Source organism: Pteronotus mesoamericanus, unplaced genomic scaffold (assembly GCF_021234165.1).
Source record: "Pteronotus mesoamericanus isolate MK-2021 breed Mesoamerican mustached bat unplaced genomic scaffold, CSHL_Meso_final scaffold_85, whole genome shotgun sequence".
In the NCBI taxonomy this organism is placed as follows: Eukaryota; Metazoa; Chordata; class Mammalia; order Chiroptera; family Mormoopidae; genus Pteronotus; species Pteronotus mesoamericanus.
The window spans coordinates 74,939,391-74,967,114 of record NW_026555329.1 but is presented as its reverse complement, the minus strand read 5'-3'; the positions used below and the strand labels follow the sequence as shown (position 1 = coordinate 74,967,114).

At 49.3% G+C, this 27,724-nt stretch overlaps 1 protein-coding gene across 1 annotated transcript in view; it reads right to left on the bottom strand.

The window, feature by feature from the left end:
* AGK (acylglycerol kinase) overlaps positions 1–27,724 on the bottom strand; it is a 73,738-nt gene continuing 46,014 nt past the window's right edge. Inside the window, exons 9-16 of the mRNA XM_054563864.1 lie at positions 22,698–22,767; positions 17,465–17,544; positions 14,773–14,830; positions 10,772–10,919; positions 10,218–10,315; positions 4,057–4,127; positions 2,048–2,132; positions 1–1,124 (exon numbers count right to left, since the gene is read on the bottom strand). Coding sequence (XP_054419839.1) covers positions 987–1,124; positions 2,048–2,132; positions 4,057–4,127; positions 10,218–10,315; positions 10,772–10,919; positions 14,773–14,830; positions 17,465–17,544; positions 22,698–22,767 — 748 coding nt within the window. The 3' untranslated portion in view covers positions 1–986. The remainder of the gene's footprint in view (positions 1,125–2,047; positions 2,133–4,056; positions 4,128–10,217; positions 10,316–10,771; positions 10,920–14,772; positions 14,831–17,464; positions 17,545–22,697; positions 22,768–27,724) is intronic.

Here is a 27,724-nt window from a genome sequence, read left to right as displayed (position 1 = left end):
CAGATTGAACTGCGATAGCATTCTTGGCGAGGGCAGTATGGACACATACAAGGAGAAAAGTCAATTTAAAACCTTCAACTCCTAAAGAACTTGGTCGTTTATTTTTTTGTAAATGGGCGATGACTGTCAAATTGCTGTGTATTTAAATTACACTGAATATGTGTAAAATAGTGAAATAACAGTTTTTATTTTAAAATATCAATATTTACAGGACAGCAGAAAGTACATACTTTGGCAAGTCTAACCTCCCATGAAAAATTTCAGATGTCAACTTAAAAGCGGGATGGGGTGCAGGGTTTTTCAGAAGACTTCGAGGAAGGCCACTGTTGTACAACGCTTGTCCGGGGACGGTGGGGGGCCGCCTGGGGTAGACTCATCGGCGGGGTGGGGGTGGTGGCGGTGGCTGCTGTCTAGAGAGAATGCAGATACCTGGGCCCCACCTGGACTGAGCTATTTAGGTTTGGGTTGGACCCCGAGTCTCAGTTTTCGACAGGCACGCCAGACAGTTCAACATGCACACCCACATTTAAGAACCACTACTTAAAAAAACTAGTATTTTACAGTATTTCAGCCATGGATGAAGAGGGGAACACCTCACCCACGTTTTTGGATGGAGGCTCAAACTGAAACAAGCCAAGTGAGAAGCAGAGCCCCCCGGGCAGCAGCTGCCGGGGGGGGGGGGGGGCCCAGAGCCAGGGCACGGTGGCAGGCCGGCCGCTGGACAGACAGGGACAGAGGAGCGGGGCTAGGACCCTGCTTGCCCCTGTGGCTGCGTGTGGGGGAGACGACAAGGTCTAGCCCTTCCCCAGCTGCTGGGTGCGAGGATGTCCTAGAACTGGCCTGAGGAGGGGCAACTGTCACACAGAAGTCAAAGCATGCGCGGACGGGAAGCGGGTGCCCTGCGGGGACAGGGCGGTGTGGCGTCTGTTCCCTTTGGTCCCACGGGTGGCCTCGAGCGCGGCCTCGGGGTGCGCGGCCCCAGGCGCTCACTGAGCCGCGCTCGGCAGCAGCTGCTCCCTCCTCCGGGGGTCACAGAAGAAGTGAAGTTTCCGGGGCAGAAGTTTCACCTCCACGGGCATCGCCTCGTACTCCTCGCTGTCGATGCTGAAGGAGCCCCCCGAGCCCTGCGGAGAAGGCAGCGTTCAGACGGCCACCCACCCTCCGGAGGCCCGCATCTCCGTTCACTTAAGACGCTGTTTCAGTGCTGGTGCTGGAAACCTCCCATCCATGAAAAAGGTTTTATTATGTTTTTGGTCTCTATCTCCTACCTGAGTATTTTGGCACAGGAGAGGCAAGGTTATCATGTTTAAATACACACATTAAAAGACAGGGGTCCAGACAGGGGAAGGAGTCCGTGAACACCATATGTCACGGGTCCTCCTCTGCCCCCGCTGGTCTCTCCCAGTGAGGAAGACCGCACACTCTCTTAGGAAAGCCGAGAGGGCCGCGCGACTGGCCCCAGGGTGGCTCTTTGGGGCTTGCACAGCTCTACACGGCAGGTAGAGCGAGCATCGCTGCAGAGTCTATAAATAAACTCGTGGCTTTAATGCGACGTGCCCATGCCACGACTCCGCTGCCACCCACGCGGGGGCACAGTGACCGGAAGTGTGCAGAGGCGATCTGTGGTTAAATATGTTCCTCGGATATTGCGAATAGAAAACTAACCTTACGGCTGAGGTGGTACTTCCAACTTTTTCTACGTACATAGGTTATTCTTCTAGGCGTGGCGTTTGGTGGTACAGAAAAATTTAGCACCATTCCGAAAACTGCTTCTGGATCTTTCGTAACAGGTGCAAAGGGAGAATCCACTGTTACCATTTGAGAATTTTCTGTGTGATAATACAGTGACTCTGCATAATTTCCGTCTGGGGTGGGGGAGCTCCGGAGACCCAGGATCACACGTTAGAGAACCTTGGCTTAAAAACACCAGAGCCTGTGATCTCCCAGGTCTGCCTTCTACGGCCCCGAGGCTGGCAATGTGCTCAGCAGCCGTAGGTGCCTGAATGAGGCCATTACTAGAGAGGCCCGGAGCGCGCCACCCACTTACCTCAGGGAGGCGCAGGGCGCACTGGCTGGCCTGCAGACACGCGGTGCCCTCGGCGCGCAGCGTGGGGTCTCGCACCTTCTTGCTTCTGTCAGTGGACGGAAAGCACGTTTGGAAACCAGCGCGGGCGGCTGCACTGGGCTGCAAGAACTGGCATGTCCTTTCTGGTTTTGATGAGACTAAGCAGAGGGCTCACGACCCACTGATCGCCGTGGGTCCTGTGAGCAACGCTGCCCCGAGGACACCTGCTTATTAGCGCTGCGGCGTACGCCGGAGGTGGGGGCTTACTCGCTGTCGGGAGCCGTGCCTGAAGTTAAGACCGCCTGACTTTAAATGGTCCACACATACCCAAGTCCTGGGCTTTTAAAGACCCCAAATTTAAAAATTAAAATGAAAGTAAATCCTTTAGGAAAAGAACTAAACTTCTGTTATTTGGTAGTTCTTGTGAGCAAGTCACTTCTTGAAGGAGAGACTTTTTATTTCAACTTAAGGCACAGGCATTTTTTTTTAATACATGGACCACCAGCATCATGCTGAGTTCCCTGCTGATCCTCTACAGCGGCAGCCTACTTGGCGCGGGACATGTTTACCTTCACTAAATGGCGCTGGCGTAGAATTATTAGAACTAGCCACGCACAGCCCGCCCCTCATAGCTAGTCACAGGAAGTAGAGAAAGAGCAAAAGCTAACCCAAGCAAATTAGCCCATTCTTTTTCATTGACTGACAACAGTAATTCTTCGTCAATGAAACTTCATCAGTTTTCTAGAGCAACTTCACAGTGTCCTATTCAGACACCCAGAGGAAACAGACACTACCTGATTTCCCTTCCTGTGGAGACCGCGTTATTGCTGCCGAGGCGCGCAATGACAAGGAACATAATGACTTCACTTAAGCATCATGATCGGGTTTTCTTTCTATTTTTGGATGTCAGTATTATGAAGGAGATTTGGATACAGTTGGCCCCCCTGGTCAGATTAAGACACTGCATGGCTTCTGCACACGCTGTAGAAGAAGGGACATGTTTCCCCTTTCTTTTACTACAGGCAGAGCAAATAAACCAATGGCTGCAGAAGCAGCTATTCAGCATGTGAAGAATTTGTACCCAGGCAAACACCACAAACTCATGAAAGACCGTGTAATGAAGGTCCTGGAGCAGACAATGAAGTTGCCATGGAGACCCGCCCCACCCCCGCAAAGATGTTTAACCCTTCAGTGGGCGCGAGGGGGAGCTCTGAGCCAGAGCACAGAACACAGCCACACAGACTACCAGTCGCCATGGTAACAGGCGGTCCTCGATGCTTTGAAGACTAGGGAGGGCCTAGAGCATTCTTAACCAATAAAACTCTGGCAGAGGCAGGGTTTAACAAATCAGACGGGACCTGGAAGGGTGCTTTGTGGTGGAAAAAGGAAACCTGGAAAACGTCCCAAGGACTCAACCTCTTTTCAGGTTTTTCATTCACACCCTGAGAAGAGGACAAGGTGGACTGACCAACAGTAACCGACACTTGTGAAGTAGGTCACAATGAAAATGGCCTTTCCCCTCAACGGTCACTCTTCTGAGACTTAAAAACAATCCTGACACAGTCAGAGGTGATTCTATCACTCTAGTCCACCCACAGGGAAACAGATGCAGAGAACCAGGGATTTGTCCAAAACATGAGGCCAGAACGTGGTAGAATCCAGCAATTCTGACCCTGAAGCTAAAATTCCAGACAGGATGCCATGTGGTGCTGAATTCTTTCAGCAGAAAGGCAAAGGCTGCTCCCAGCCTCTGATCTTCCCGAAACGAACAGGGAAGGCCAGCGGGGGAAAGGAGCACTGGCCACGTGAACCCAAATGAAACACAGAACGCCCTGCTCCCCAAACCAGACGCGTCCTCCGCTGGGTCTCTCTGACTCCACGGGCACTCTGAGCACAACACGATACAGCACAACACAACGCAAACGACTTCGCCTCATTTCCTCCAAACCCCGGTCCACTCGCCCTGCCGTTACGAGGTCTCCATCACTTACCCTATCGTTATGAAGTCTCCTTTGCTCACACTCTCGGGTTCAATGCAGATGTTCATAAAGTCTTCCGTGCTCTAAAAGGTAGGAAGGTGAACGTCAACACTCAATTTGGGCTAGTGGCCTGCTGTCCTCCTCCAGCCCCTGAGGTTCGTGTTTTGAAGCTGTGTATTATCCAGTGGCTTTTAGTGACTTAATCCTTATTTTTTTTTCTTTTCACATTAAGATTTTTATTGAGGTGTAACTTATATACTATAAAACTCATCTCCATTGTTTGTTTTTACTGTATATATAAGGTAAGTAAAACTCAGGTCTGGAGGTGTGTCAAAGCTCAGAGCGGGGAGCTTGTGAAGTTCTGTCATTAATCAACAAGGCTGCTGGAGTCCCCAGGAGCGCCCCCTGCTGCCTGGGGCCAGGCTCTCCGCCCTGCTACCCCAGCAAGCCTTGCTGTGCGTCAGCATCACAGCACACCTGCCACAGCGGATTCCTGGTGTGCAGGCGCAAGGATCTTTTTTTAAAGAGCTGTACATGCAGACCTAGTGTGCAGCCAGAGCTTAGGCGAAGCAGGCCATTATGACGTGGTACTGTTTTAAGCACTTTCCGTTCCCAGCCACAGGAGGCTTCGAGAGACTGGAGCAACAAGGAAGTGGCTACAACATCAGACTTAGTTCTAATACCTACTGCTCCCCCGATTTACCACCCGCTGGGGGCTGGCAACACAGGCCCAGCCCCTGCAGTCCCAGCCCGGGCCGCTGTCTGGCTCTGCTTCAGGCAGAGGTCTGGTCCTCTGTGCGCAGGGGGAACGCCCCCCAGGCTCCCGAGGCTGCCGAGGAGCACAGGGCAGACCGGCATGGCTCTCCCTGTCGCCGGGAGCGGGGCGCACAGAGGAGGGGACTGGGCTCTGAGTGCATCTTTTATGTAACACCGACTTCTCAAGTGCACTCCTCCAAGCACTTGGGCTACGTCAGTGAGCCAATAACCCAACAATGCCTGCCTCCAAAGAACTTACATTCTCCCGGGTAGACTGAGGGGAGAAAAAGCAAAACAAAACAACAATCACACTAAAAAAAAAAAAAAGAATATTAGAAGTATGTTAGAGTATCAGGATAAAAATAGCAAATTGAATGATTCATTATGGAATGAATATATATAGCATAAAGGGTAAATTACAGAGTACATTAGAAAACAAGTATATTAGAGTCTATCAGAAAAATCAGAGGGAAAAAGACTAGGTCAAGGACACAGGTGGCATCGGTGATGTTTTTAGGGCGGAGCCCAGGTGGGCCGCGTTGGGAAGGCAGCCTCTGAGCGGACACCCGAAGGAGGGGACGGAGGGAGTTGGCAGCGCGGGCGTCCGGGGCAGGGCTCCCCAACCCCCCCAGGCACCACTTGGAGGGCTACTGAATCTCAGACTCTGGCTCCGTTCTTGTCCATAGTTCAGTGGATCTGGGGAGGCCCGATAATTTTTGTTTCTAATAAAAAGTTCCCCAGTGAGGCTGCTGTTGCCGATCTAAGGCGCACACTTGGAGAACGGGTGGTCTCGAGGAGAGCGAGCTGCACGGGGGTGGGGGGAGTGGATGTGTGCCTGCCAACTGAGACAACGGCGGGAGCCAGAGGAGACAGGAGAGCGCGCGGCAGGGCCTTGGAGCGTGGCTGCGAGGCTGAGTGAAATGGGAGCCGCCCGTAAGGTCCCAGCAGAGCCAGAGCGAGGAGATCTGGCCTCATTTGAACAGGGCCTCTCGGCCTACTGCACTTAGAGTAGAATAGAAAGGGGAAGGGGAAGCGGGGAGACCAGGCAGGAACCCTTTGTACGACTCGCATTGGGTAGCGGTGGAGACCCGGTGAAGCACTGGCAGTATTTAAAGGACGAAGCCACCAGGACTTCCTCAAAGGTTGGACGCGGAGAAAGCAGCCAAGAGCAGCTCCCGGAGGCCTGAGCAAGTGAAAGGCGGGAATTACGACCAACCGCAGGGGGGAGAGTGGGTAAAGCAGGTGTCACGGGGCGCCCTCAGGAGCTCCGTTCTGGACACGCTGAGGCTGCATAGGAAACCAAGAGAGTGAGTGGGGAGCTGTACGCAAAAGTCTAGGATGTGTCTTTGGCAAATAGTGCAAGTGCAAAAATCAGTAAGTTGTACTCATTGACAGACTAAATGAGAAAACCTTATCTCAACAGATGCTGGGAAGGTACCTGGTAAAATCAAATATCCACTCATGATAAACTCTTAGCAAACTAGGATAGAAGGGAACTTCCTTAATCTTATAAAGGTAGCTACAAAAAAACGCCATCAAACTCAAGAATGAAGCAATGAAAGCTTTCTCTCCACATCAAGAGTAAGACAGTAATGCTTCCCTCGGAGGGCCCAGCCAATGTGGTAGGTAAGGTACGATGACAGATTAGAAAGCTAAGTATTTGAAAGGAAAGAACAAAACTTGCACTATTTGCAGTCGATACAACTGAATCAATAGAAAATCCAAAGGGAGGCATAAACTTAATATAATTAATAAGAATTTAGTTTGTTGATTCAGCATCAATATAAAAAAATCAGTTGCATGTTCTACTAAATCAGGCAGTTAAAAAATGAAGTTTTAGGAGATACTATTTACAGTAACATGAAAAATTACGATAACCAGGCATATATATGCAGCAAAAGACAAAATGTTATAGAGAAAACTATAAAACTTCATTGAAAGATATTAAAAAATCTAAATAAATATAGCGCTGTGCCGCGTTCATTTGACAGGAGAGTCAATGTTGTAGAAATGTCATTTCCCCTCAAATTGATCTACAGGTTCAACATCATTCTGGTCAATGTAACAGATTTTTATGTGGAACTTAATAAGATAAACATTCCAAGAGATTTATAGAGGTCCAAGACTCAAGAGTAGCCAAGAGGCTCTTTAAAAATAAAAAATAGACTTATAAAACAATGATAATTAAGAGAAGCACAGAACTAGTACAACCACAGAAAAGCGGGCCCATTGAACAGAGGAACTGCAGACGTCCCTACACGCGCAGGGACGCGATTTCTGGCAGGTTTTGCGGTCAGCGTGGGGCGGGGCGGTGGTGACCACTTCAATACGTGGCACTTGGACAACCAGCCTTCTCTATGGAAAGAATTAAAATTGGGGCCTTACCTCTACCATTCACAAAACTCAATGACAGGTAGAAGTACTTCTTTTTAAAATAAAATGAATTCATTTGAGGCAAATCATTTTAACCTGGTTTTCCATTTAGCAACACATGATGATCGTCTTTCCATGTCTGTGACTATAGAGAGAACGTTTTAGATGAAGGTACCAAAATGTACTGACTCAGTCCCCTGATTAGCTCGTTTCTTGTGTGTTGCCGCTGTCAATACAGTGTATGCGGCTGCACTAGAGCCTAATCTTCACACATTCCATGCCTCTAACGCCTCTTTGAGATTCTGCCTGTGCTTCAAATGATAAGCAAACATTTTGAGCTATTACTTGGCATCATCATCGTCTTTGAATATTTTATTGCACTTTCGCTTTAACAAAGAGGTGTGGAAAAAAGAAACTGAGTGTGCTACCACTGGCGCTGAGCAGCACACAGCACAGGCCCCAGAGCGGGCACAAAGCCGACAGCTCTGCGCCTGGTGCACGTGGCCCATCCCGAGCCAGAGCCACATACACGCTGAGCGCGGTCGTTCACTGGTATTCAGTCACCAGAGAACAGAACAGTGTTCTAGAGCACGAACAAAGCACTGGAAATACATATTATCAGAGGTCGGGTCAACAGGAAGTGTATAATTAGAAATCTTATCTTTTAAAAATTCCTCTAGAGCAGAATTTGTTTTTTGTAACCTTAATACAGTCACTTGCACCAGTGTTTCCAGAATTCCATGATATAAGAAATAAGGGACTGACTACACTATGTATTAATCCAGTGATTTCTACAGGATACATTCTAGAAATATACTTAATAGGCCCCAGGGTATGATTCTATTTTCGGTGCTTCATATAAACAGCCAGGATGCCATTGAGAAAGGGCGATCTGATTTCTAGACCATCAGGAACGCGGAGGCCAGTCCGCTTCCCCGCCTACGCCAGCACTTTTTGATCTGTGACAGTTCAATAGTTCCTGTTTCAATTTGCGTTTCTTTCATGTTGAGCACTTTTTGTTTCCTTACCTATAAACACAGGTAAAAGTGTTCTATCTGCCTAATAATGTAGACATAAACGTTAACCTGAGTAAAATTCTTAGTGCGTAATATGTAGTATATATTCAGTATATATAAGCTATTTTTTTCATTTTTATTTCTTTTCTGAATTTCTATTCTTGCCCTTTGCCTGTTGTTTATATTAGCTCTTTGCCCATTTCTTTTTTTTTTTTCCTTTATTTTGAGAGAGAAGGAAGGGAAGGAGAAAGAGAGGAAGAGAAACATCAATGTGGGAAGAGAAACATCAATGTGTGATAGAAACATCGATTAGTTGCCTCTTGCATGACCCCAGCTGGGGGCCTTACCCTGCAACCCAGGCATGTGCCCTGACTGGGAATCGAACCGCGGCGACCTTTCAGTTCATAGGCTGGCACTCAATCTACTGAGCCACACTAGCCAGGGCTGCCCATTTCTTATTGATTTATCCTGAGGAGTTTGGTATAAAGGAAAGCTATTAAATCCCAGTTTGTTGCATTTCTATAGATTATTTCTCCCAATTTGTCATTAAAAATCTTGTCTATAGTTTCTTTTGTAATTATACGTACACAAATGCATCCAGATACGACTTTTGCCTTAGGTTCCCTCCCCAGGTTTCTATTGATATTCCTTAGATTTCACTCTAGGGCTTTAGTGGTTCTATTTTTTTTACATTTAATTCTTAATCTAACTGGAATTAATTTAGAAGGTAAAAGGAGCTCTATTACACAATGAACATGCACTTCTTTTATAATTAGAAAACGGCGCAATGCTCTAGTAATCTTGGAATCAAAATTTGCGGTGTGTTCACTTCACTCACTGATCGTGACCCACTCACACGCTCATCACTGCGGCCAATTCCATGTGCCAATTTTCAGAACGACCAGGTCAACCGTGAACATACTACCCTGATTTGCATAAAACCTGATTAAAATGAGGAGTCCAGAGTTAATGGTAACTTTTCTATTGGCATTCTCACTCATATAAACTACTGAAGTTTTCTCTAGACAAGGGGTCAGCGGACTTTCTGTGAGTGGCCAGACAGTAACATGCTGGAGGCTCTGGGGCCAGACACTCTCTGCCACAACCACTCAGCTCTGCCACCACAGCGTGAAGTGGCCAGGCAACACGTACGTGCCTGAACACGGCTGTGTTCTGATCAAGCTTTATTTATAGGTATTGAACTTGAATTTCATACAATATTTTTCATGTATCACAAATTATTTTATTTTCTTCCAACCATTTAAAAATGTAAAATCAATTCTCGCCAACATCTGCTCTGTTTCACCATGTTAGTGTATCATCTGTAGCAGCTCCACCTGGTAGAACCTTTTCCCTTCAGAAGGCAGAGCCTCCTGAAATGTGGATGTTTTCGGTCTGTGCTTTCTGATATGGTAGCTACAAGCCACACACAACTACTGGGCACTTGGTATGTAGTTATTGTGACTTAAGAAATGAGCTTTCAACTTTATTTAATTCTAATTAATTTAAGCTCAAATTGCCACGTGTGGCTAGTGGCTATCATATTGGACAGTGTATATCAATAGACTGGACTCAAATATGTAAACATATAGGTGTGTATGTATACATATACATAAAAACATATACAGTGTTTTCTCCTGGGGACCTAAACCTACATATTTAATGTAGTCACAAAAATAATGGATGTTTACTCAAGTAAAAGTTCCACGGTCTTTCATTCCCGTGAGAAATGAGAGTAGGCCAACTGTTCATCCCTAGAGGCCTTCTGCACCCAGCGGTCCCCCCAACCCCCCGCCCCTCTACAAGGCCCAGGATCCTGGCCAAACCCCTCAGGATTCTGGGCCTCTACTTCGCTCTGCTAGTTCTTCTCGTGGCTGTTACCCCTAAAGGCCCACCACATCCTCTTTCCCCGATCCCTTCCTGGCTACCCCACAGGGCAAAAATAAAAATACTGAATTAGTGGAAGAGCAGGCCGCCTTTGTCACTTCCCCGATACCAAACACGTTCCTGATCAGAGAGCACACTTACAGTCAGGTCAAGCTGGCTGTTCCGCGTCGTGATGGACAGTTCAATGGTGGACAGCTGCACGTCTCTCCAGACCTCGGGGCTCCCCTCCTGGGAGCGGGCTGTGTGAAGGCAGTAGACGCAGGTCGGTCTCTCCCAGGAACACCGTGCCCTTGGCACCCGGCCGCCCCTGCCCCTGCCCCCGCCCCCGCCCCCGCAGCCAGCTGCCCAGCCCCGCCCCCGCGCCACCTTTCTCTTCTCCACACACTTCTCACACACAGGATAGAAATGTAAATGGCCAGCTCCGAATGGGCTCTCTATGCCTGAAACACCCTACCAGTGCAGCCAGCAATACAGAAAGGTCGGTGACAGAAAGAGGGGGCTACTGTTTGTCTTAAATGACACGGGTGTTCATAACCATGGGACACTGTGCTGGGTTGTGCGCGGTGGCACATGGGCAGCTGACTTCAGCGGTCCCCAAAATGCCTCTGCCCTAGGGAGGTCTGACACAGCTTCGGGGGTCTGCTCTGGGCGGTCCCGGCCGGCCGGCACCCCGCCTCCCACCGGCCCGCTCTCACCGTCCGCCGGCTGGGCCCAGTACGCCGCCAGCCGCCGCAGGATCCTCCTGTACAGAGAGGGCCGTGGAGGGGTCTCGTCGGCGACACTGGGGGGTCTCACTTTAGGGCCCGTGTACGAGAGGGAGGCTTGATGAGTCTGAGGCCACTCCTTTTAAAGTGAAGAGAGAAAAACATCTGTCATGAACGCACAGTTCCAAACTCTGGGAGTTTCCCTATGCAAAGGTCAGTCAGTGTCCACCTATACCTGCTAGAGCGCCACCTGGCCTCTCACTGGGTGGCACTATCTCTAACGTGGAGTGTGGAATCCTCACGCTTTCGTTTCCTCTTAAGGGTCCATCCCGAAAACCATGCACCCAGGGGCTGCCGCCTCCACCGGTGTCCGCAAGGCAGGGGCAGAGGAGATCCGCGTGGACTAACCACTGTGGCTTTTACTCGTCCAAAGAACCCTGATGCAAAGGGGAACAGGATTCCCCCCGTGATAAATTTATCATTGGCAAATGGACGGCGGCACAAAAAAGGAATTGACGATATCCAGTTGCATCCAATACCTTGCTCCCTTGTGGAAGCCCGTTCCCCACGGAGGCAGGGAGGCCTTGCCGAGCCTTGGACCCCCCAAGGGCCTCTCAGGGCTGCTTCAAAGATCCAGGTCCTCGCGCTCTAGACGTTTGCCTTCCCCCACCTGGCACCCCAAGTCCAGTGTCACCCTGGGTCTCAACAGTGTCCACAGGAATAATTAGAACAGCCTTGCCTTCCGGCCCTCGAGGTCACCTCTGATGCATGCAGCCACTCGTGTCCATGGCCACACCCTGGGCCTCCCTGCCACCCCAAACGAGTCCGTCTCGGACATCACATCCTGCATTCTATGTATCCCAATCGATTGGTGGCCAGTGTGTCTCTCAGGGCAAACTCATGCCCTTATTTCCTTACAGAGGAGCAACTCTCTGGCACTTCTCGCTCCGCCCTGCGCCCGGCCCCAGGCCCAGAGGGCCAGGCCCGGACCCAGCACCCTCCTCGGACTCACATAGGGCGCCTCCTCACGTGGCCGGCCTGCTGCGGCGGCCTCTGCCCTGAAGGAGGTGATTTACGTAGATTAATCTAATCTGGGGCACCAGATTGTGACCACGTATCTAAGCGGTGTCCTTCACCCCTGCTAATGTTTTAAAGCTGATGTTTTGATCTCCATCTGCCTGTTCCTGCATTTGTTTTCGTAACTGGGTACAAACTCAGAAGGTTTCTACTGCACTGAGCAATCCAGTCCTGGCCCCACCGTTTCCCTCCGTGCCGAATTAGCAGCTAACTACCCTAAATCGGGCTCCTTCCCACCCCTCCCGGCCCCTCGTGTCTTCCGTCTTCCAGACTACGTGCCGGACCAGCCCCCCGGCTGGATCCACTCTGTCACGACGTTTCTGTGCCCCACTGCCTGGCTCGGTATCCCCGGAAGGAGGCAACCACGCCTGCTGCGTGCTGCCACGGAAAAAGCGGTCCCCCTAGCACGCACACCCATGTCACCGCAGGATCCTGGTCTCAGGTCCTCAATGCCACTCGAGAATCCTTCTAAAACTCCCTGTTTTCATCTTCCTTCAAAGTCCCCACACCACCGCCGTCACCTCATTTTCAGCAGGTCACTTTGCATCCTGTGCCTGGTCCAGCACCTCCGTGAGAACCACCTTCATGCTCCCAAGTTTGGCTGCACCCCGAGTTTGGCTGCACCCCGCCGCTCACTCCTTCTGCTCCCGGCTCAGGGAGAAAGTGCCCCTCCCCCGCCTGCGGCTGCCCAGGTCTTTCGATCCGACACCCATCCACTCGCTCATGGATTTTGCCGACCCAGGCACGCCTTTTCTCTCCTTTCATTCATCTCGTCGCTTTTCTTCTGTTGCTTCAGGGTAAAAAGACATGGCTCTCTCTCCAATTGCAAGACCGACCCCCCTGTAACCCCATTTTCCTCACTAACTTTTGCCTTTTCCATCTCCACCGCCCCCCAAGTTGAGTTTCTGGACACGGTGGCCTGCCCTTGGTGCCTCCACTCTTCCCTTCCCATCTATTCCTCCAGCTTCTCCACTCAGCTTGCCAGGCCTCCGAGGCGCCGGGTTCAGCGGCTACTCTCCTGTGTTTGACTCTGCTGTGCTTCCGGCAATCTCCCTCTCTGCCCGGGACCCTCTCTTCCACTGGCTTCTCTGTCAGTCCTCTCCCCTCAGCTGCCTCTTAGCACCTCTCAGGCACCGGCTGCTTCTGCAAACGCTGAAGTTCCGAAGGCCTGTTCCCGGCCCTCTGCCCTCTCGATGGTACCGCACCAAAGGCACAGCTCCAATGCTACCCCCACACTAAGACATCTGGATTAGTTCTTCAGTCCGGGTCTTTGCCGAACTCCAGACCAATGTCACGACCAGACCTCCGCCTGCCGGTCCCACGGACATGTTAAATTCAGCCTTTGCCAAGCTGAGCTTTATTCACCACCCTGACTTGACGCCAACGTTATCGACATTCATGGGCAAGTCTGGCTATCACACTGCAGCCCCTCCGCCCAGAGACCTGGGAATGCCCGGCTCTCCTGCCGGCCTCCGTGGCTCCGCCTCGGAATCTCTTTAATCCATCCTCTGCTGTCGGTGCTGTCACCACCCTAGTCGCCTCGTCGCCACCGGTCCCCCAGACTACTTCAACAACCTTCCGGTGCCCCTCCCTCAGCTGCCCACGCCAGCCTCTTGTCCACACTGCGGCCCAACGACATCTGCAACGCAGTCCTGCTACGTCATTCCCTGCTTCAGACGTCATTCCCTGCTTCAGACGCAGGACGCCCCCAGGGCTTTCACAGTGGCGTGTCAGAGCCCACCGGCCATACGCTGCCCCAACTCAACCTTCCAAGTCCCCTTCCTGCCAACCTACCGCCGCAATGACAGGCTGTTCACACGACTGTAACTCCACGCATCCTGGCCCCTTTATCTGGTCCTGTGGATACTTCAAAATTGAGCAATGGCGACACCTGCCCTGTGGAGACTGCGCACGCCCAGCCCGAGGGGGCTGCCTCCTCTCTGTGCCCCCGGCCCCCCGCGCTGCTCTCATCGCGCCTCCCTCCCAGCGAGGCTTGCCTCGCACCAGCCAGCCCATGACTGTTGGCTGAAGAAACGGGGGAAACAGGCTGATTCTCCCAGGGTCTACAACTTAAATATGCAGCTACTCAATTTCTTCCTGAATACACGCATGACTCCACCAAAGAAATGATTCTCTTGAGCAACAGAAATAATGCATTCTACTAACTGGAGTTTATTTAGAAGGTAAGGGAGCAATGTTTTCCAAATGCTCTGCAACGGACATGTACTATTTTTATAATTAGAACCATGTGACAATCTGAACACAAGAACCAAACTTTTCACTTCATTCAAACTTCATCAGCCAGTTCTCAGATTGGCTGACCAAGCTGTGAATATACTACTTTGATTTGCATAACAGCTAAACACAGTATGTAGTCCACAGATAAAGATGACTCCCGTTAGCATCTTCATTAACATACATTGTTCAGGCTTCCTCTGGGCCAGCATTTCTCAGGGTACAGCCTGTAGCAGCAAGCACTGCCTGACAGGACCCTCCCTGGTGGTGGGAATGTTCTGAATCTGCACCGACCAACCCCGCGACCGCTGCCTGAGTTTGGCTGGCGCGGTTTGAAAGCTACTGTGTCACGTGCAAGCCTGCATGGTAAGAGATATTCCAATACAAATCTTCCATTCATTTCTAGATACTGATACAGACGTGCAAGTACTGGATGAGATATAGGTCACTCTGGTCAAGGCCTGTGTGGCCGCTGTGCGAATGAACAGGCGGAGGGAAGAGGAACACTGAAAGGGAATGAACCGCTGGCTTAGTGTCGCAGGGAATGAGTTGGTACATGAGGGGTGACTTCATGGAGCAACAACAGAGTTTCATTTTTTCAACATATTTTCTCAAACCTTACTTCATGAAGCAACAACAAAACGACGCAGGAACATTCCAACGCTGTAAATTGCATTTACCTGCAGGGTGCTGAAAAAGTGAGCTGCTTTGGTTTTTAGAGGCCCGAGATACCAGTACCTGAGAAAGAGGAAGATAAAAATCTAATTAGAATATTAACAGAAGGATCGATGAGAGAGACAGCAGCCCTGACGGAAGAGCCACCGGAACCACGCCCCTACGAAGAGCGCCTGCTCTGCAGGCTGGGGGACCAGGGTTCAGCGTAAGAGAGTTACAGCCAGTTTTCAATCTGCATTCCAACGCCATGTCACACAGCATGTAGTTAGTTACACACAGACAGGTCCTTGCAATTCACAAGGGACAGATCGTCAGCCTCCCTAAATCTCTAAGTTCATCAGCATCGCTGTCATGTCTACCTCGGCCACAGAGCAGAGCTGAGTGCCCATTCGGGTGCACGTTCCAAGGGCGCCGAGCGGAGAATGCACAGCCACAGTGAGGGGCGGGGCGCTGACCCCGACGTGCTACCTGCAAGCTAAACGTTCTCTCTCACACCCACGTACAATTAAAGTTTTGTAAAGCGGTGTGATTTCACGTTACTCACATTATGCAGTTTTCAAATGGCAAATGTACAATCTGAGAATGCAGGGTCTACTTCATACGGCTAACCACATAAAAGCTGCTGAAGAGAGAAAGATGCCTGCTCGGAATTGGAAGAGCAGTAAAGAGTCCTCTCTTAAAATTTATGTCACCAACCAGCCCATCTTAATTGCTCCCTACTTGGCTCTGATCAATATGCATTTATTTAGCAAACGAAATAAGAGAGTATAAAATTCCTGCCTTTGAGGGCTATCACTTTGTAAAATATGGTCCAAAAAGGTAACAGAAAGCAGTAAAGGACTATATAAATATATACGATAAAGTATAAACGTATCAGTTGATTGGTAGGGAGGGTCAAGAACGGATGAGAAATCACGTAGGGCCAGGGTACAGCCCGTAGCACTGGAAGACCGTGCTTGCGCGACGAGCGGCACCCGCGTGCATCGCGGGCACGGAGTTCAGAGCGGCGCCCTGGATTCAGATGCAGGCAGAGGGAAAGAGCTCATCCGAGGCAAGAGGAGCGGCCCAGGTGCAGGGGCCACTGAGGGTGGCGGCCAGAGCGAAGGCTTAGAAGGAAGGACGGTAACGGTGCAGCCAGGGGTGGTGATGGGTTCAGCGGGGCCTTGGATGCCAGAGCCAGGGGTTTAGAGGCGACCCAGGGAGCAAGCAGTGTGGGGCCGGCCTAATTATTGTTCAGGTTAATGCTGTGATGCTTCTCATGAGGGCCTTGGTATCTGACTCCTTCCCAGCTAACGTCATGACTGGCTTCGCTTCCCAACAGCCAGACAGAAACGTACCCCGGCCAGGGCACGTCATTCCCAAACTGCCCGCGCTTCCTGCCACCTCTACCAAGAGCGAATTTTGACGTGATGCTTGCTGCCTTCTGACGGTCAGCTAGGAAGTCGCTTCTTGCCTCTCTGTTTGCTCCGTAACACACGAAGAAACTCCATGGACTGTCCCAGGGGAGGCATTAGATAACTGGGATTTTAAAATTCATTCTTCAGAAGTCAATCAACATACGGGCCAGTGTGCGAGATGTCCCTAAGGGGGCTGACCTGTGCTTGTGCTCGACTGTTGATCGGCACCTTTTAAAAGGCGATTCGTCCAAACCAGCTTTTCCAGGGAAAACTACGCAACTCCGCTCAGTGGGTTGCTGGCGTTATTTGATACTACGGATCTAGCCCAAGGTAACTTGTGGAATCAAGATAATCCTGGCACATGTGCAGATAAAATGATGTAAAATATTAATGATAACAAGCTATAAAAATAATACAGTAGTATCTCTTTTTTGACATTCCACTGTCAGGAACGCCATCAGCAGGAATAATGGAGCGAAGCAGCTAGAGGAATTTGTCTAAAGAAATTGTGGCGGGAAGGCCTAGGAAGAGAGAGAGCGGATTCTTGCTAAAAGCTACGTGTGAGATCGCTCATAGTTCACTTAAACTGTACTAAAACGGTAAGCCCGCTTCTAAGAAAAGGTAAAAATGAACACCCCCCCACCCAGAGGAAGGAGCGTCACCCAGGGCCTCCTTTGGTCCCTCCCGGGGGGCCGTGGCTGACAGGACCTCCCCATAGCAAACACAGGAGGACGCACCCTGCCAAGCCCGGGCTTCCTGCTGCACAAGGTGTCTCCACAGATGAGTCCATTCCCATGAGGAGCCAGCAATGGCCCTGCCATCGCCACCCCGGCCGGCCTGTTTCTTCCAGCCACAGCCCAGCACCCAGCCTTCTCCTCTCCCTGCGAGGCAGCCGGGGCCTCTGAGCCCGCCGGGCCTTCAGAAGAGCGCCTTCCCAGGCTAGCGCGGCGCCACGGCCTGCATCCCCGGTGCTGCCTTTCACTGGATGCCCAGATAAGCAGGTTGCGTGGCGACAGGCCATCAAGGTGCCTTTCAGTCTAGCCTGAGCCCCCAACAATCTGCCTAGAAACAGAGATATGCTCCTCTCCCCCTTAGCCGCTGCCACACTAGTGTGGGGGCGACCAGAGCCTGGCCTTTCTGCCATGAGATATGGGCCTCCATCTCCATTAATCATGCGCCAGTCAAACTCCAGACCTACCAATTCTATTCCTAGAAGATCACTGCATACTGACACGTCAAAGGGGAACAGAAGAAAAAGGTTTTTTAAAAGAACCATCACATGTGCAGATTAAGTCTTTACTTGCTAACTTGGACGCCAGCATCTCGGAAGGATCCCCACCGAAGGCCAGTCATCGCAAACACAGGCTGTTCCTTTTCACCCTGCAAGGAAAAGACATTTTATTGGGATTGATGACTATGACAACTTGGAACTCTCTCCAGGTGAAGTACCCAGCAAAAGATCACGGCCTACTTTTCATCAAATCAAAATCTAAAAGGATGTTCACAATTTAAGAAATCAACTCTGAGTGTTCAGTAAAAGTACTTGAGTAAACCATACTCTAAATGAAAGTAATTTTTATGTATTAGACCTCACGAATCGGCTGGCAAGGGAACCTATTACCATACTTCAGACTGAGAATTCAGAAGTACCTAACTATGCTGGTTTTCAGGCCAATTAGTAGTCGGGTCAGCCACGTCCTCTGCTCTCACGCCCTTGGCCAAGGCCGAGGTAACGTAAGCCTGCGTCCCCTTGGAGCCTGAGAGCTCTCAAGGACCATCAGAGGCCAGGCCCGCCAGAATGCATCCCCTGAACACGTGATAATTCACAGCCGGATATTTGTCATGACAAGTCAGGACACAAAGTGATCTGGATTTAGTCCAATGCTTTATGGTGAAATATTGCATCTAGATATTATAACCAGTGAGTTTCTAATAAATCCGTGAGATAAGCAATGTACAGGAAACACACACAATAGAGCCACCACCTTGGAGAGTTCATGCTCCGTGATGGCCCTGCCTTAAAGTATAAATAATAGGTATACCAGCGGGGGGCTTCCGTAGCTCTGAATCACAGCTAAAGCCCAGGAGCACCCCGCGTTCTGGAGAGAGCCGCCCAGAGCGGGACACGGCCCCACCGTTTCCGAGACAGGGCAGAGCCGGCTCGATATCCACCGCTACAAGCCACGTGAGCAGCAGATTTGGAGCTGGAGGACGGGCCTTGACCCTGGAAGCTGCCGGCCTGGGGAAGGTTGCTAACTGTTCTCAGGGAGGCTGTGCTTCCCCGTCAACCCCACCTTCACACTTGTCCCCACTACTCCCAGACCCAGTGAGGGATTTCTGCGAGAATCACACACAAATAGCCACGGCCTCGCCGTCCTTGGTTGTGTGTCTGGCTCAAGCAGCAGGTTTGCTTTCCTACTTTCTGTACCCGCGTGAGCAAAGGAAAAAGGGACGAGAGATGGGGGAGCACAGAGGTGTGGGTGATGCCGCGCCCGGCCGGCAGTGCGGGACACACTCGTCTTGGGGGCCAACGGCAGAGATGGAAGGGGGCAGGGTTTTCAGCCGTCCCGCCGATCGTTCATTCCCCGCCAACAGTTTGGTTAACAAAGACATATTATATGTTAGGAACCAGCACTAAGAAAATGTCTGCCCCTGAAAGGGCTCAAGGTGCAGTGGGGGGTTCGGGCACAGGCAGTAACAATACGACACATTAGGTTCAAATGGTGTTGCGCACCGTGGAAGTGCAGAGCGGCGGGGACTGTGTGACAAGTGGCGGGGGCGCAGGGGGCAAAGGATGGTCAGGGAAAGCACACGTGGAACCTAAAGCGAAACCATGAAACTGGAAAGAACCAGGGGGAGGCTGGGGAGAAGTGTGGAGAGAAAGAAACGTGATGAAGGAGGAAGGGCGCTCCAGCCTGAGAAACAGCGTGGCGTGCGTTTGCTGGACCCATAGGAGCCTCCGCCCAACGGCCTGTGAGACATCACTCAGCGGTGCTACTGCTCCTACAAATGATGACAGAAGATTCCATGGTACAGTGAGTGGGAAAATACCAAACTTATTTGGCTGGAGCAGGCCACGTTCAGTGCGGCTGTTCTTAAGCGTCTCGGAGACGGGAACGCGCGCTGTTACAAATTTCCCAGGGAGAAGTGCACCGCGCCGCGTCCGGGCGGTTAGCTGGGAGAAGGTTCTGCGTTCCCACCGTGCCTGGGAAGCGCTCTCCCACGTGTGCGGAGTGGCACCCAGTGCTGGCACTCCTGACAGGCTCACGACTCTCTTCTCTTTCTGCCTCTGAGGGGGGAGCCTTTTAGGAATGCTCTGTTAAGATTAACTGAAAGGCCCTGTGACCTCAAGGTTCCATCGAGTTGGGGACCATGTCCTAGCGAGGGGGGGCGGTGGCTGTGGACGACAGGGAATGAGTGTGAGACGCTTTAAAGCAGCCCCGCTGGCAGCCGATGGACACAGAGCCACCGGGACTCACGAGGGGCCCGAGGGTCGGTGATGGGGAGACTGGTCCCTGCTGGGTCCACACGAGCACAGGAAGGACAAGTGAGGTCAGAGGGACAGAGTAGGAGCCACTGGACAGTGGCCTCTCAGCCTGACAAGGGCCTGGGCAATCGTCAGGTTACGAGACGGGCGGGTCCGTTAACAGAAGGAGAAACAGAGAGGTGGCCGGATCTGAAGAGCAAAGATGTGCTGCCCCGGTTCACAGACTCTCCTGGAAAGAGGAAATTCCTCAGAGAAAATGGCTTCCTGGTTTGCAGAGGGAAGGAATTGGGAGAGCTGGTTGGAATAAAGGCTTGAGGAACAGCAAAGAGAAAAGAATTCCTGTCAACTAGACAGGCGCCTAATCCAGGAGCTATAGGGACGCGGGGTGACCGGGACGAAGCCTGGGAGGAGCCCTGGCCGGGAAGCTGCTCTGATGGCACGTGAGGAGAGGAGGATTGTGGGAGGGGCCGGGGCCGGATGGGAGGGAGCCCTGCCAGGAGCCAGGATGAAGGGGCAAGAGGAGCGAGGCCCACTCTCGCCGCCTCTCCTCCGCTCCTCATTTGGTTCTGGGCTGGCAGGGTCTAAGAGCGTCCAGCTGAAAGAAAGAACTGGAAAGGATTCCCTAAGTCTTTCCAGCAGTGACTTTAAAGTCAAGTCCTGTGCATCACTGACGTCTGCATGGGGAAATGCCCTTTAAAACTCATGGGATAGCGCCAAGAGGCACACTAAGGTGGACAAGTGATAGGACATAAGACAAAACCTACACGCCAATCCTGTCCCCAGGACAGCCAGTCATATGACGATCAGAGGACTCTTATTTTCTTATTTGTCGAATAAGATATTAATATACATCTTGCCTTCCTCGTTGAGCTGGAGATCCAAATGAGATGTGAATGCGAACTGAAAAAAGTAGAAAAGCTAAATTACAGCTTCCAAGCATTATTAAAGCTTCCAAGGACTATTTCTTTTTACCTCTGGAGAAGCTTTGGCTGTATGATTAACTGGCCTTGGGCTTGGTTTTCTGAAAGCAGAGGAACGTGGCCTTGGGTTTGGGCTGGAACGCCACGTGCGGGGTCGGGCTTCCCCGTGTGTGACGCTCACCCCCGCGCGCAGAAGACAAGCTCCAGGCGGCAGGAGAGAGAGGCGGCACACTCCGCCTAGCCCGGTGCCTCAGAAACCACCGTACAGGCCGCTGGACTGCGTCTTCTAGGAACTGATTCTAAGTTTGCTGCTTCCTGGGTTATGTCATCAATATGCAGAGCCTGTGGTGAGTCTGATACTGGTTCCATCAATGCACAAAATCAGCGTACGTGGAAAAAGAGGATAAAGGACCCAGGAGCCATTGAAGAATGTCCAGGTCATTCCTAGTTACTCCAGACCGTCATTACTTCTCACACATGCATGAGGAGCAGTAAATCACTCAGATATTAAGAGATATATCCAGATTCACCTCCTTGGGTAATAACAATATTTTAAAATAGCTTCACAGATGCCGGGCTGTAGTAACTGTGCCAGAGGTTGGAATTGCAGTCCAGCCCGTCCATTTTCCAAGAGCTTCGCTATATGCTAAGACTCAGCTGCAGCCGCAGCTGCTTCTGTCGAGCCCAGCGGGCCCAGTCGGGAGTCAGGGCGCCCCTGCAGGAGAGCAAGGGGAGGAGGCTGCGCACTGGGCCGGCTGCGGGCTCGCTGGCAGCCAGCACGCTAGAGTGAACAGCAGCATCGGAGGAGGGGAGCTACATGAAGGCGCGTTTTTCCCTTGGTAACTGTTGAGCAATCTGTGATACCGCGTGGGTATTTGTTTCCTGACAACATTTTATCTCCTAGTTTTAGCAGCCACTGAGGATGCCTGCCTGACTCAGTGACTTCACTGGCGATTACAAAATGGTAACTCACGCGCGCATCCCATGGCGGTTCTTCTCCAAGACCCCTCAGGGTGGGGGAGTCTTCATTAGCACTGTTCTGCTTTTTGACGCTCCAGCGGTCTCAGAATCGGCCAGCAGGACACTGCCAGGCCAGCTCCCTGCCTTTCTGTGCCACCGCTGCCCCCAGCTCTTGCGTACTTCCTCGCCGCCTTCTTGCCCTGTCCCTGAAAGCCAGCCCTTCAGAGAGTGCTGGTCACTTAGAGACTGGCTTCCAAGACTAAAATCTGGGTGCCAGGTATGCCCATTGCTGTGGGTGTTGCTGGTTCTAAGCAACATAATTGCAAAGCCAACAAGCATATCTCTAAAGCAATTTGTGAGTTCATCTACAAATCAATCAGAAAGCATTAGAAAACCCAATAGAAAAATGGGAAGTTCTGCTCCCATCTAGGATGTTGGAAGCTACAGAGAACACTGTTCCCACCCTAAAAAAGAGGAAAAAGCCAGATAATCCACAGAATCATAATACTTCTTATGCCCATCAGAGGGCTGAGATTCTAAGACAACCAGGTGGCCTGAATTCCAAGAAAGCTGGCCCCTGCCATGGACAGACGGGGCGAGAGAAGGGCCGCGCCCCCCGGCAGCGCGTGGGGGACGGAAGCGCAGCCACGCGCCCGAAGCAGGCGCTGCCCTGAGCGCTCCACTCGCTATTCATCAGGCTTTCTGAGCGTGAACAGCAGGTGAGGTGGGGAGGGGGGGCAGGGAGAAGGCCTGAGGTGCAGAGCTAATCACAGGAGGAACTAAAAATAGGGACCCAGCTATGATGGGAGGGGCACAGACGAATTCTTATACATAACAAAGAGGCCAAGAGATAAGGTCAAAAACTGATCAATCAAAAACCAGTATCGCATACTTAGCAGTGCTGAACTGTACACTTAAAAATGGTTACGATGACAAATTCCACGTATATTTTTAACCACAACTTTAAAAAGTAGCATTGTTAATATACTTACTGGTGATAATTAGAATAAACAGGTGAAATTATTTTTCTCTGGGGAGTTATAGTTGGGGTAGGAAAGGGTAAGAAGAGGGACTGTTGTTCTCATGATCTCATTTGAACTGTTACGTTTTGTTTTCTTTACATGTGTTGTTTTGTTAATATTTTCAAGCTCAAGAAAGGACTTTACCTTGATCTGCAAGACATCAAGGGGAACTGTTTCTCCTTTCACAATGGCAAGTGTAGCATCAGTAATATGTCTGAAAGATACCAAGGAGGAAATGCTCACATTGTGAAAAATAAGCGACACCTCCCCCTCGGCCCCATGCACACATTCCTGTCCACGTACTAATAGTTGGCTCAGGAGAAAAAGACATAGTTCTTCAAAGTACTGAGAAAACAGAACCAAGAAGTATAAAAGAATTACTGATACAAATATAGGGGAAGGCTCTGATACAGACTCAAAGGGAAGGCTTTGGCAAAGAGAAGTTTATACAAGGTACCAATCATTTATTTACTTAAAACTTATTGAGTTTTCATATCATGCCTGATCCTGATCACTGGAAAATATGACACTACTTAAATAGGTAACAGTAGAATATGTTTCAATCATTTTAAGAAATTTACAAAGCAGTATTTCGTATTGCTCTAAACACAACCCAAGGGTAACTAACGGAGAGGATTTGTTGGAATTATCTTAGTAAAATATAATCCATAACCCAAGACATACTTCTCTTATTTTCCAAGATAACTAGGATGTACTTCATTTTAATTGCTGACTCTTCTGCTCAAAGACACAATGCCGTTTCTATTTACATTCTGACGGCTGAAAATTGACAGGTGCAAAAGGGGTGCACCGCCCCATCGAAGCACAGCCTGAGACTATGCCGGGCTTAGCAACAGTCCTGGGTTTATACTCTGTTAGACCCAAGGTCAGACACACATTAATGCACAACAGAGAGTCAGCAAAAGACACAGTAACTCAGCAAGCGGTCGGACAGCCAGGCATTTGCCCTCGGAGCAGGGAGGAGCGAACCCACATCGAACCCTTCCCTCACCCAGCCTGTCCCCACTGTCTGCATCGCTGGCTTTTCCCACCCTCCGCGACTCAGCTGCAATGTCACCACCTGCCCTAACCAGCCTAGAGGCAGTCCTTCCCATAATCCCCTGCCCCTGGGCCGTGCTCATGTCCCTTCACAATTTGGGACACCTATTTTATTTACATCACTTGCCTCCTCCTGGAGACTTAAAGTCCCACAGGTCAGTGGTGACTAGCACGCACTTGCTGACCGATAGGAAGCCTACATCCAGCATCTGGAAGCAGCCCGGGTAATTCCCTATGTAGCTCTAAAAGGATATTTTCTTTTGAAAGAAGATAAACTGCTGTTGTCTAAAACATTTAAACGATCCCTTTATATCAATATATATTTATTGATGTTAAAATTTCCCCAATTAACTTATGTATATTTCTTGTGTTGTTTATTCAAATCATGATTCAAATAAGATCTATACGTTGCAATTAATTCATGTTTCAAGTCTCTTCTAATCTAGACACCCTATCCTTTTCCTCTCCCTACTTGTTAAAGAAATGGGTGGTCTCACTGAGTTCCTGAGGGTCTGGATTTACTGACTGTCCCCCGCTGGTGTTAACATGTGTCTCCCTTCCCTGAAGTTCCTGAAAACCTGTATCTAACACAGGAAATCTGTATCAGGTTCAGCTTTGAGTTTCTGGCAAAAATACTCGACAGATGGGGGTGTGTACTTCCGGCGGCAAGCCCGTAAAATCCGGTCCCCTCTCTTTCTGTGATGATAGAAAGCAATGATAACCGTTGGCGCAATTTATTAACAGAGTTGCAAAAACGGTGATGTTTTGATTCTACTATTCCTTCCAATTTAATTGGTTTACAAAGAGAAACATTTCCTCATCAATTCAGGCACCTTGTAATGTAGGTTAAATAAGAAAATCAGCATAAACAAGTGTGGGTTTTTAAAAATTTTTACAAATTTTCAAAATAAGTCAATTCCCTAGTACCCTCTAAAAGTGACCGAGTTTTTCATTTTTATTCTTCAGTTTCACTATGAACGCAAATGGATTTTAAAATATTTGCTGTGTTCAGTACAGCAGTCGCTGGCCTCACTGATGCCCACTGCCCCCATGGGCAGACTGCGGCAGCGGCCGCACCCGAGGCAGGCAGAGCCGGGACCGAACGGAGCGGCAGCAGCCGGTGAGGCCTGTCAGTCGGTGAGAACCGGGTGGAGGAGAAACGAGCAGCTCCGAGTGCTCGTTCTATGCAAATACAGTTACTTAAGTTTAAAACGACTAGTTTAATAGTTTAGCTTCTTTTTCAAGTCAGATTTATTGGAATATGATTGATACACAGTCCATTTCATCCTTTTGGGTTGCACTGCTCTACAATTTTGACAAATGCCTTCGGTCATGTAACCATCACTGTAACTGACATTTAAAAAATTTCCAATATCCCAAAAAATTTCTTCGTGGCCCTCTGGGGCCAACCCGCTTCCCTGCCTGGCAATTACCCTGTTTTCTGTACCTACAGTTTTGTCTTTTCCAAAATGTCATGTAAACTGAATTTAAAAGTATGGAGCTTTTCTTTCCAGTCCAGGTTTTGAAAACTCTTCTAGCATGAGTCTGAGTTGCATTCACGTTGGGGAATGCACCGATGGACTGCTTCTTTTTAATTCTGAGTACTATTCCATTGTACAGATGTTCCACAATTTTTCCATCCATTCACCAGCTGATGGGACATGGGCACTGCTCCCAGTTTTTGGCAGTTACACATATAGATAATGTCAACATTCACGTACAGGTTTTTGTACAGACACGTGTTGTCTTCATTTCTTTTGGGTAAATACCTAGAAGTGTGTGACTGCTGCTCAAAGCTGAATTTTACCAGCAGGTGTCGCACTGGTGTCCAGAGCGGCTACCTCGCCTTGCACGCCCGCCAGCAGGAGAGCTTCCATCGGCGCTCCGCGGATCTGTCAGCGCTGGAAACACCAGGGCTTTGTATGGTTTGTTTAAGCCGTTCTGAGGGATGCGCAGTAGCATCTCAGAGCAGATTTAATGTGCCTTCCCTAATGACGAGTAACATATTTTTCCACAGGCTTCTCTGCCACGCATGTCTATCCTTTGGTGACGTGTCTGTTTTCAAATGTTCTGCCTTCCGTTCTGTTAGGCTGCTCGTTTTGTTACTGAGTTGTGGGAGCTCTTTGTATATTCTGGATACTGGTCCTTTATCAGATATGTGTCTTGCAAATATTTTCTCCCAGTCTGTGGTCTGCTTTTTCTTTCCTTAACAGTGCTTTTCAAAGAATAGATGCTTTAAATTTTGCTGATATCTATATTATCACCTTTTTCTTTCATGGTTTCTGCATTTTGTGTCCTAAGAAATCACTGCCTAATCCAAGGTCACAGTTTTCCTCTAGAATCTTTACATTTTTAGCTTTTACATAAACTTTTACAAAATGTGATCCATTTCATGTAACTTTTTAAAGGTAGTATGAGGTATAGATTGTGGCTCATTTCCCTACGTGTGGTTGTCTAATTTTCCAGCACCATTTGTTGGGGGGAGGGGGAGGGGGAAGGGGAAACTGTCCTTTCTCCATTGAATTACCTAAGAGCCTTTGTCAAAAAATCAAGCGTCCATATATGTGTGGGCCTAATTCTGGGCCTTTCTTTTATTGAGCTCTATGTTTCCTCTTTTGCCAACACCAGGCTACCTTGGATGACTGTAGCTTTAGAGTAAGTCTTGAAATCAGATAGGGCAAGTCCTCAAAAATGTTTATTCTTTTTCAAAATTATTCTGTCTATTCTAGTTCTCTACTTTTCCATATAAATTTTAGACTCCACTTGCCAATTTCTTCAAAAAGTCTTTGGGAACTTTGGGACTGTGCTGAATTTATGCCAAGTTAGAAAGAACTGACAGCTAAATACTGAGCTTCGAATTCCATGAACACTGGTATTTTCCCACTTATTTAGGTCTCAGTTCCTCTCTTCAATGTTATGAAGTTTACATCATATAAATCTTACACATATTTTGTTAGATTTATCCCTAAGCATTTCAGGTTTTTCTAAAAGTTTAGCATTGTTAATATTCTATTGCCTTTATTACTGTTATACATGTTTTAGAAAAATAAATAATTATTATGAGTACTAAAGTAAACAATTTATTGTGTCTGGAGTTTAAGGACAGCTGCAAGACAGGAGTTATCTAGAAACTATTTTAATTTCCATTCAAAAAAGAGCAGTTTCTCTCCTAATACAGCCCCTCCTGGTTTATTCTGCTCTGTAGTTTTTTAAATTTATTTTAAGAGATGAGGGAAGAGAGGGAGAAAAAGAGGGAGAGAAACATCAATGTGTGAAAGATACATTAAGTGGTTGCCTCTTGCACACCCCTTGCTGGGGACCTGGCCCACAACCCAGGCACGTGCCCTGACTGGGAATCAAACTGGTGGCCCCTCGGTTCACAGGCCGGCTGGCGCTCAATCCATTGAGCCACACCAGCCACGGCTGCTCTGTAGAGTTTTGATTAATAATGTGAATTTGGTAGGAAAGTGCCCCCTCCACAGTAACAGATGAGAATACCTATAATATGTTCTTTCCTTAAAAAAATTTTTTTTTCTATGTAAAACAGTTTGCAAGAAAATTTAATGATAAAATCTAGCCTCAGTAATTATATAGTTATCCTATTTGTTTTCACCCTAAATAAATTTTCAAAAATAGGCATAAAGTCTTCAATGTATTGCATAGTTTGCTAGGCATGATTACGTATTTACCTCACTAGTCCTTATTTGGGTTTTTAAATAACCTTCTAAGTACTGTTATTGGGCATTTGACAAATACATAGGAGGAAGGTGAGGTTCAGAGAGATTAAATAAAATTCCCAAGACCACAGAGCAAACACGTGGCGAAGCAACCCTTGGCGGTGGGCCTCCACCCCAAAGGCACGCTCTCTCCGCCTTGGGAGGCTGCCCTGCACACGGCAAACAGGTAACCAGGGACTCCCGGGGGCAGCCCCCTATCTAAGATGTGCGCCCCACGGACCTCCGCATCGGTGTGGCCGGGCTGAACAGGTAAACACCTGAGTCGGGAATCATGTCCACTTAAATGGGTGTTGCCAACAAAGTTCCATACAACTTAAGATACTTTAGAATCTCCCAAATACACATGTTAATGCAAACGCTTAGATTACATTCTGC